Genomic DNA, 11,114 nt, shown 5'->3' with positions numbered 1-11,114 from the left:
GACAAGCGGATACGGGGACTTATTTTTTCGTACTCTATGGACTATGAAACGTCAATAAAACACGAAAATAAACCAGTCGCCCGATGGACTCCCAATATAATGTTCACTTGAGTGTTCAGAAGGCAAATGATACGCCACTGATCAAAGCCTAAGTGACAAATTATGATGAGTCACTCAACATATTCTTCTCACAGCATTTCCACCACTCTGATCGAGAATCATTGATGTTAACCTATATTCAAAACTATTAAAAAGAACTTATTTAGGAACGATATAAAATGTTCACAACTGATTATTATTAATTATTATTCGTATTGTTATTATTACTTTCGAGAACTTAAACAAATAGCAGAAATTACAGATTTTTTTACATTAGAACAGTCAACCAAATTACGGATAATACAGCAGAGATTCCAGTATTCTTTTATCGTCTTCAAATATTATGAAATACCGTTTTTGTAAATCTTAAAATATTTCCGGAAAATCAACATTGAACTTTTTTAGGACAGTTTTTAAGTTCCTCAAATATTTGCTTCATTATAATAGCTAATAAGCTATCTAAATTCTTCGATTTTTCTGGATCACACACTCACTCCAAAAGCTGGTAGTAACCCACAATGTAATAAACACGTATTACCACTCCACTTACGTAAGTTTACAACTCTTAACCGAAAAACACGACATTAAAAGAATTAATTGCGTCCAAAAATAACAAGATAATTACGACCTCTTTGCGCTAAGTACTTATTAAAAATATTATGGAAATGAAGCTGCTGCTATAAAGATGTCTTTTCACGAGATTTTATGTAAAATAAAACGTTAATAAAACGGGCTTATGTTATCAACGAAATTTAATCGTCAGGTGTTCCAGCTTACACGCCACCTGATCTTAATATGTATAAAAGTTGACAGCAAATATCCTTTATTATTCAAATCACACGACTTCAGTATGCTAAAATCCTCCTCTAGCTTCCTGAATAAAATTAAACCGTTGAAACGGCTCACACGTCCGGGTGGAGATCCTCGAAACAGTAGGTTCATCTGCGTGCGCTGTATAATGTGTTGCCTATTTTACCTATAATTGTGTACACTGGACACGGACGCAGACGTGCAGGATCAAAAAAAAAAAAAAATTAACTGACTAAATAACATGTTGATCAGATCATACAATATAATTAACTCACTATCAGAATGGCACTTGGAAATAAACTTTGAACTCCAAGCAAACGGTGCCTTTTTAGAAAATAGATACATATACATAATTCTATACATTTTAGTACTAAAAATAAGTGAAACTTGTAGTTTGTACAATATTGCATTAATAACTAGACGTGTTTGAGTCATATTAATGGTGTGAGATCGAACAATACCTGTAACCAAAAATAAATTTCAATAAAAATCTATCTTACTAACACTACTCTAAAGCCTTGCGATTACATAGTAATAAAAATAATACCACAACAATCCTCTGTGACCTTAACCTAGAAATTCCAAAATAACGACTTTTAAAAAGATTTTGTACTTTTGCTCTCACCAAAACTACTAAATAGTAACCGAAATAGTACGAACGAACATCTAAAACACCGGGAAATAACCTGAACACATTAAAATTACATCGACGGACACTGGGTGACCTAATAAGCGATATCTACTTCATCCATGATGAAATCGGTTGCGTAACCGCAATCCATGTTGAACGGACTGCAAACAAAACGCTCAGTCATCGCTAATCACCACCATCAACAAACTTACTTTACTGCTCTGCACGTGAAGAAAACGATACGTTTCAGTCGCTTGTTGTAGAAAAAATAATTGAAGCTCCAAAGACAGCCGTCTTCGCCGAACGGGTCGGATGCCAGATCTGGGTTGTACGAGTAGATGTCGCAATCTTCGAGGGAGATTTCGTCGTTGATTGCCGACCACAGGGACGTGCCCAAGCCCCGGTACTGCTCGCCGGCGGTGGCGAACAAATTCGAATCGATCGCGTTTTCGACCCACTGGCGAGAAGGCTCCTTACTGAACTCGTGGCTCTAGAAAAAATAATACTTCCATATTAAAAAAAAACACACAGAATTCGTGACTTTGTAAACAAGCAGATTAATAGAAGCAATCACCTCGCAGCGGATATTTTTAAATAAACACATAAAAATTATTGCAAGCGTGAGAGCCGCATCTGGCGGATTTCAACGTCTTATTTATTGGCGATGTTAAAAAGAGAAAATGTTGCGTATTTTGCAAAAGGTATTATGTTCCGTGATCTAACAATTAACTTAACTTTGAGTAACATGTGGTTCTAATCCATATTTTTAACATATTTTAACTTTCGTAACATTTATATGCAGCTGGTGCGATAATGATAAGTGTAAATACTAGTTTAACTAAAAACCAAACTACACTTCATGCGTCACCACCTATTATTATACGCAATTAACGTCTAATTACTTTTAAGCTTGGAAAGTGCGTGTTATTTAAGACTTTCATAAAAACGACTTTCTGGTAAATATTTCATTTTTACGGATGTTTGGAAATTATGTTATCATTCTTATCTCGTGTCTGATTTACAAAAATTCTACTACAAAATCTACAATCTAATCCAGTGACCGATATTTTGCAGAACACATGAGTTATTATTTTCCCGACACCATATCGCGGATTTTGCGAAACTAAAAGATAAAATAAATACATCAGAGGTCATTTAAGTTTCATTTTTTAATGGAAGCGGTGATAAACAATACCGCATTTCTCGATTAAATTCCGCAACTGAAGTCAGCGGAACGGAATAAATTAATGAAAAATGTTGTTTTGTATTCCCAAATTTTCGTAAAAATCGGATGAACCGTTTTTGATTTAATCAATGAAAAAAAGGTGCTGCCCGGCATTAATCCCCGGACCTCTCATCTACTTTAAATTATGTAAATAAATTGACAATTTGTTGAATCGTAGACTTAAGAATGAAATAGATTATTACAATGTATGGTAGTTTCGATTATTTCGTTTATTTATTAGATTTTTGTTTCTATATTGTTGGAAAATAAACCCATTGTTAGTATTATTAATATTATTATTAGTAAAAATAAAATTTTGGCAAATAATAGAATCTAGGATTACATTATTTTACAAAATTTTATTAAAACTAAATGTTCCTTTTTTTGTTTAACGATTTATCTATTTTCTCATGAACGGTTGAACAGATTTGCCTAATATTCTAATACGATAATAACGTTGTCATTAATTAACAATAGTAATAGTGGTCACTAGAATGAAGAGTGGGTGGGTGGGCGGGGCTATCGCTTGCTTATGAAAGACCCCACAGGGTAAAGTAAGATTTAGCCCCACCCACCCACCCGTTCTCTCATTTTTTTCATGGGAAATCAGAAATAAATCTTTTGGCAAATAGTATAACAAAAAAATTACTATTAACGCTTTTTTTAATTTTTTTAACAGCCTACGTCCTATTAGTTCCCATTCCCAAACTACAAAAAACATACAATTAACTAAAATTAAGATTAAAGTTAATTGCCATCAATTAACAATAATAATAGTAGTCGTCACTAGAATGAAGAGGGGGTGGGTGGGTGGGCGGGGCTATCGCTTGCTTATGAAAGACTCCACAGGGTAAAGTAAGATTTAGCCCCACCCACCCACCCGTTCTCTCATTTTTTTCATGGGAAATCAGAAATAAATCTTTTGGCAAATAGTATAAAAAAAATATATACTATTAACGCTTTTTTTTTCTTTTTTTAACAGTCTACGTCTTATTAGTTCCCATTCCCAATCTACAAAAAAACATGTAATTAACTAAGATTAAGATTAAAGTTAATTGTCATCAATTAACAATAATAATAGCTGTAATTAGAATGAAGAAGTGGTGGGTGGGCGGGGCTATTGCTTGCTTATATAAGACTCCGCAGGAGAAAGTTAGATTTAACCCCGCCCACCCACCCGTTCTCCCATTTTTTTCATCGGCAATCGGAAATAAATCTTATAGCAAGTAGTATAACAAAAAAATTACGTTTAACGCTTTTTTTCTTTATTTAACAGCTTACGTTCTATTAGTTCCCATTCACACTCTACAGATGAACATATAATTAACGAAGCCAACCCACCCCGCCTCCATATCAGTTGCTAAGAAACGTTTATAACAAGCCCGTATTTGTCCATATTTTATTAAACATAAGCGGTATTTTTGTTACATTTTTTGTCACCAATTTTTTATGGGTGTGAAATTTACAATAAGATCAATATAAAATCTCCACTTTAAAAAAATCTCATATAAATCAAATTAAAACGACAAAAAAAAAACATTGTTGATTTAAAAGTAGTTTATGCTAATGTGGTTTTAATACCAGCAAGTTTTCAACATTAATGTCACAGGTCTATTTTCAACCGCATAAAGAGACAACAAACACCAAAACAAGAATTAGAGACAAGTAAATAAAAGATGCGAAAAAAGAAAGGCCCCGCCCACCCGCCCTCTCTTTTCTTTTTCATTTGCCAAAGTCACTCTTATCTTAGCAGATACTAGCCCCGCCCACCCACCCTCTCTTTTCTTGGAAGGTATGTTATATGCCAAAATTTCTTATTTTAGCAGATACTAGGCCCGTCCACCCGCCCTCTATTTTCTTAACGGATATGTCATTTGCCAAAATCAGTTTTATCCGAACAAGTACTGATGACTAACTTTTACAAAAAATGGTCAAAATTTGGAAACATTACGAGCTTATTTATATGTACAAGGCAGGAATTTTGAACATTTTTTCTAGTGTTTGGTTGATTATGATTTAATGAATTTTTCTTTTGTTGATTTTGTTTTTGTTTATAATTTATAAATGTTGTTAATTGGTTTTTTTTCTGGTTTAGTTATTAATGAAAAATAACAGCCTGTGTTATTAATAATAATGACTACGGTTATTGTCCTAAAAAAAATAAAAGGTGGATTTCAGTCACCGTCGTTACTATCTACTACCCATTTTTTTCACGGAAATACAGAAATGAATCTTTTGGCAAGTAGAATAACAAAAAAATTAGTATTAATGCTTTTTTTTTCTTTTTTTAACAGCCTACGTTCTACTAGTTATCATTCCCACTCTACAGGAAAACATATAATTAACTAAGATTAAGATTAAAAATTCTAATAAGATAACAACGTTGTCATTAAATAACAATAATAATAGTAGTCACTAGAATGAAGAGGGGGTGGGTGGGCGGAGTTATTGCTCGCAGATAAAAGACTTCGCAAGAGAAAGTTAGATTTAGCCCCGCTCACCCACCCGTTCTGTCATTTTTTCATGGGAAATCAGAAATAAATCTTTTGGCAAAGAATACACCAAAAAAATTACTATTAACGCTTTTTTTTTCTTTTTTTAACAGCCTACGTTCTATTAGTTCCCATTCCCACTCTACAGGAAAACATATAATTAACTAAGATTAAGATTAAAGATTCTAATACGATAACAACGTTGTCATTAACTAACAATAATAATAGTAGTCACTAGAATGAAGAGGGGGTGGGTGGGCGGGGCTATTGCTCGCAGATAAAAGACTTCGCAGTAGGAAGTTAAATTTAGCCCCGCCCACCCACCCGTTCCCTCATTTTTTTTTCATGGGAAATCAGAAATAAATCTTTTGGCAAATAGTATAACAAAAAATTACTATTAACCGTTTTTTTTTCTTTGTTTAACAGCCTACGTTCTATTAGTTATAATTAACCCCGCCCCCACCCCGCCTCCATGTCACTGATTGCTTTAATCTAAATTGAATGAAAGGTGGATCTTATACTGAATCGAAATAAAATCGTTAGAATGAGAACTGTGGGCGGCGACAGTACCTGCTAAGATAAAACTGATTTTAGTAAATGATATACCTTCTAAGAAAAATAAAGGGTAGGTGGGTGGGGTTAGTACTTGCTAAGATCAGACTCTACCAAATGACACTCTCTAAGAAAATAAGAGGGTTGGTGGGTGGGGCTAATAGTTGCTAAAGACTAATTTTGGCAAATGACATACGATCACAGACAGACGGAAACGAAAGACACTTGTTCGTACTCTTGGGGCATGAAATGTCAAGAAAGCATGAAAGTATCAGTCGCCCGATGGACTCACTTTTTTTTAATGGAAAAAAAACATTTTTTGAAATTGGCGCGTAGAAGTTAAACTTTAGAAAAGAATTTTCATTACACCTACTTTTTTACAAAATAAGAGGTGAGAAACTATGATTGGTGACGTCACTAAGTAAATCTAAATAAAATTGTATTTTAATATTACTAATATTTCTAATTTTATATTCAGGGTGAGTCACTAAACGCGCGTTTCTCGATATCTCAATAATTATTGAAAATAGAAAAAAAGTCAGTGACTAAGTTGTACGGTTGTTAGAATGCCATCACTAAAATTGTTTTCAACTATACAAAGTGTTCTATTTTCGAGAGATGACACACAACTTAGTCTTTTTAAGTAGAACACCCTATATATTTTTCCTAGACTTCAAAACCGTAGTTTATTTTTGGCACGTCATTCCAATTTTTTTTTAATTTTTCAGCAATGGAATGGTTAACAAAAAAATTGAAATGAAGTTATTTTTAAAATCTGTGTTACAAAAATTTGTAGACAGGATAAACAAAGATGCGCGCTTTGTTATGATATAATTTTAATTGAGTCTTAATATACAGGCTGTTTATAAAAAATTCAAAAATATTACAATTTTGAACTACATATCGACTAAGTAGTTTTTTCAATTTTTTTTTTTTGTTAATGATTTTCTATATCTAAAGTTAATAGTTTCAGCCGCAGTAATAAAATACAGGGTGTTCTACTTAAAAAATCGGATTTTTTTTTATAAACACTTCGTATATTAAAATTTAATTTAATTGACACCACGACAAAGCATGTACCTCTGTTTACCTCACTATAAAATATTGTAACACAAAAATAATCCGACTGTATTTTTTTGTGAAGTCCTGGATTGCCAAATTTTTTTAATGAAATTGCAAAAACATGGCAACATAGCATCAAAAAAAAGCTGTATGTTACTCCTCAAAAACTGAACCCTCTGCAGAGTTGAAAATAATTTTAGTATATGGTATTCCAACCCCGAATAAATAATAAATGAGATTTTTTGCGTAAATCTCACTTGAATTTGCAGTAATAATTTTATTGTCGTTTAAAAATTCAGAATTAGCATTTTTATTAAAATGCAGAAATGTCACAGAAAAATAAATATATTAATTGACTGAAAAATCATACAAATAAAATAAATAAATAACTTTTCACTTTCCGAGCGTAAACTACGAAGTATTGTAATACCAGTTAACAGTTCATCCAGCGAACGGCTACTTTCATGTTTTTTCGACGTTACATGAACCCTAGAAAAAACAGGTCCCACGTTTCCGTCTACCTGTCTTCTATCTGTCGTCTGTGTCGATTTTCTTACACAAGTAATCTCCGAAACTACCGAACCGATTGTTGTCAAATTTTAGATGTATTTTTGGAATATCGCGTCGAAGGTAAAACGCTAACTAAAATTTGTTTAATCATCCCCACCAACAAATTGTTCACGTCATCTCAAAATTTGACGTATTAAAATTTTAAAAAATGCAAACGCCTTGATTTTTATTACAATTATTACAAAAAATTCTAAGCAATATGTACACGTGTTTCCCATCTTCGTCAACATTTAAGATATTGAATTTCTGTCTAAATAGCTTTACTTTGGACTAACTTTCATTTCGATTTTATAGTTCACTGCTTATAACTCAAATAACGTTTTCAAATAATCGTCGCAAAATAATTAAAAAAAGTTTTAATTCAGTTCTACACTTTTTTAGGCCACCTACGATATAAGAAACATTTATAACACGCCCGTATTTTCCCATATTTTATTAAACATACGCGGTATTTTTGTTACATTTTTGTCACCAATTTTTATGGGTGTGAAATTTACAATAAGATCAATATAAAATCCCCACTTTAAAAAAATTCTCATATACATTAAATTAAAACGACAAAAAAAATCACATTGTTGCTTTAAAAGTAGATTATGCTAATGTGGTTTTAATACCAGCAAGTTTTGATATCACTGGCCTATTTTCAACCACATACAGAGACAACAAAAACCAATAAAATAATTAGAAAGTAAATAAAAGACGCGAAAAAAGAAAGGGAATGCCCACCCGCCCTCTGTTTTCTTAGAGGGTATCGCATTTGCCAAAATCACTCTTATCTTAGCAGCTACTAGGCCCACCCACCCCCCTCTATTTTCTTAAAAGGTATGTCATTTGCCAGAATCGATCCTATTTTACCAAGTACTAACCCCGCCCCCCGTTTTCTTAGAGGAAATTTGCCAAAATGAGCCTTATCTTAATACGTACTGAAGAGTTAATCCGCCATTCTCCAGACACCCAGTATATATACATACATAACTGAAGCTCTGTCAATGATATACACGTACTTAATACCCCAAACTAACCTGAGCTTGAAATAAATACACCAATTTTTTTTTGAAGAATTTGAAGTTGAAATAAAATTTAATTGTTTGCGAAATTTTATTTATTTTATGACATCTGTTATAAAATGTAGATTATGCCAGTCAGTGTAAGAAAACAATATCGACGAGGATGGAATTCGAACCCACGCGGGTAGAGCTCAAGTTCAACGCCTTAATCACTTGGCCTCGGCGTCTCTGTTCCATGCGTAAGCCAGATATCGGTTACATGACAGACGTGGAAATATTGAACAAACATTTATGCAAGTAATTGCGATAAAAAAAGGCGGATTCATAAACCGCAAATACAGGAGTATGTTATTTTATAAAATTTAAAGAGTATTTACCACGCAAAAGACATTGATCACAATCAGTCCAATAATTCCGGAGATTGTTTGATAAATATTGTAACCGAGTCTCATTCCGAATCGGTGGGATGGTACCATGACGTCACGCATCGATTTCCCGCCAATTTAATCTGCCTCAAACTGGAAACTACGAACGCTACGAAGTTGCATTTTTCACTGCATTTAGTTGTTTTTAAAATTTTCCTTCTATTTTGTTTACAAGAAGTTCACGTTTTAATTTATTACCTTTTAAGAATTCGTGCGTATCATAAAAATAATAAAATACATCACCGATTTATAAAAGTATGACATAAATTTTGGTTATTTAATTACTTTTAAACTAACTACACAAACATTAACATCACAGGAACATAAATAAAGGCACCACCCAACCAAAACGATTGATTTGTATACATAATTACGTGTTTCGTGAGAATTTAGTTATCTATTAGTGTTACAACAAAAGTGAGCAATCTTTATCAAGTGGAAATGAAGTAAATCATCTTTTTCAAAATATACAACCACAAAAGATATGAACAACTTGATACTACGTTGTGGCATAAAAACAAACCGTGATTTAAAATTACCACCTCACAACCTGCTGAAAGAAACAGATGGCAAAATACAAATAGAAATAAATCTTTTTTTTCCATTGTAGCTAAACAAATATTCAAAAATTCGACACGAATGACCGCCAACAAATATAAATATTACCACAGCAATAAAAACAAGTTATCAGCAGTAAAGCCAAGCTTGCAACTAATTACAAACAAAAAAAAAGACAACAATGATAACAACAGCCAAGCAATTCTGGCACAATCAGCCAATTTACTAAAAATAACAATTACTTCAAAAACTCAGTAAAACATTGGCAAACAATACCATAAAACCTACATTAAAAATAGAAATTATGAAAGTTCTCAACTCGTTCCCGCCTTACACAACATTCACACTTCGTTAAACAAAACTACAAACATTACAACCAACCTTCACATCCATAAAATCATAATCGGGGAAAGCCGAATTCAGCGTGGCGATGAGGTAGAACAAAGTCTTGCGACTGATCGTGTCGCAAAGGGGTCCTTCCTCATCCCCCGAGACGCTCCTGCTGTACTGCGAATGGCCAGGAGAGACCCCCTCAGGGGGCGACAATGCCTGCAAGTCATTTGGGTGCACCCCCTCGGGGTTGAAGCGCTTGTAGAGCGCCTTGTCCGCCCCGGCCATCTTGCACGAGTAGCTTTCTATGCGACCGATGATCTGGCTGTCCCCGGTCTGGATTGTAAGCAGGTTGTTGATGGCTTCGAATCTTGTACTCTCGAGAAGTTTCATGGTGATTTATACACAACGTTTGTACTGTAGACGGATATGTGTTTATTTCGTCGATATCGGATTTAAGACACTGACTCTCGAAAAGTTTTTGAACATTGCTGTGGGATGTATGAATATTCCTTTTCTTTTCGAGTGGACCAAACTATACGACGGGACCAAAGTGCGCTTCACCGATTTCCGCAATAAATGATTTGGGCACATTACAATTTGCGGTGGAAATTAAAAGAAAAACACTATTCGAGCCGAGTCTGTGGGGTTTTCGAGTTTTTACGCTAGCTTTGGGAGCGAAAATGGGCGAGTCCACTATTTGTTGACACCAAACAAGGATTTCACGGGGTTTCACTTTAGCTAGTGTTCAGATAACGACGAATCGAACATTTTTTAAACACTGAGAATGCACAACACTGGGAAATTACTTTTTTAATGAAAGTTACGAGGGTCCTAGAGCGACTTTTCTGACGTTAACTGGCTTGTATACACAAATGAATGTCAAGCTGTGCCATTGCCAACCCAGCGAGACGAAAATTCGAAACTAGCGCGAATTAAACAACAATTGCGGAACGATGTTTAAATTTTACGGGCTATTGTTAATAACGCAATTTATTTAAACAATAGTGGAGCACTTTCGGACGGTAATTGGCTTTAAGAAGCTGTTTTAGACGAATCAGGGAAAAGTAGCGATGTTGGCGACCGTGGATAAGTTGATTTCCTTTGTGTTGATGTTCTATATTTATGTAATGACCTTTAGGTCGAAAACAGTGGCGTAACACCGACAGGAGTGGCACCTGAAACAAAAACTTTGCATAAATTTAGCATTATGAAATTTGTTTAAAAAAAAACTACTACATAGTTTTTAAAATGCGGATGGTTAAAATGTAAAAAAGAATAAAACGCGTTTCACGTAACTTTATTTTGTAAACGATTTCGCAAAATTGAATTCTTTATTCTATATTTTGAAAT

At 33.8% G+C, this 11,114-nt stretch overlaps 1 protein-coding gene across 1 annotated transcript; it reads right to left on the bottom strand.

Moving 5' to 3' along the window:
- Positions 1 to 1,133: 1,133 nt before the first annotated feature.
- On the bottom strand, positions 1,134 to 10,903 carry LOC135133627 (repressor of RNA polymerase III transcription MAF1 homolog). Its single transcript, XM_064062082.1, has 3 exons — positions 9,813 to 10,903; positions 1,753 to 2,030; positions 1,134 to 1,701 (listed from the first exon to the last, which is right to left on the bottom strand). Exons 1-3 carry the CDS (start codon positions 10,152 to 10,154, stop codon positions 1,635 to 1,637), a joined length of 687 nt encoding a protein of 228 aa, XP_063918152.1. The 5' UTR covers positions 10,155 to 10,903; the 3' UTR covers positions 1,134 to 1,634.
- Between the last annotated feature and the right edge of the window lie 211 nt (positions 10,904 to 11,114).

The sequence above is a fragment of the Zophobas morio genome, unplaced genomic scaffold, assembly GCF_036711695.1.
Source record: "Zophobas morio isolate AGI-343-1 ecotype UQ-CSIRO unplaced genomic scaffold, CSIRO_AGI_Zmor_V1 ptg000022l, whole genome shotgun sequence".
NCBI classification, from domain to species: domain Eukaryota; kingdom Metazoa; phylum Arthropoda; class Insecta; order Coleoptera; family Tenebrionidae; genus Zophobas; species Zophobas morio.
Note: the sequence above shows the minus strand (reverse complement) of the source record. Positions and strands in the feature narration are given on the sequence as shown.

Bases quoted from the DNA above. Each gene is read 5' to 3' on its own strand.
- LOC135133627 (XM_064062082.1), bottom strand. From the start codon at position 10,154: ATGAAACTTCTCGAGAGTACAAGATTCGAAGCCATCAACAACCTGCTT. The intron at 2,031-9,812 runs GTTGGTTGTAAT...TATTTTTTCTAG, and splicing joins ATGATTTTATGGATGTGAAG to AGCCACGAGTTCAGTAAGGA. The intron at 1,702-1,752 runs GTAAGTTTGTTG...TTTTGTTTGCAG, and splicing joins TTCACGTGCAGAGCAGTAAA to TCCGTTCAACATGGATTGCG.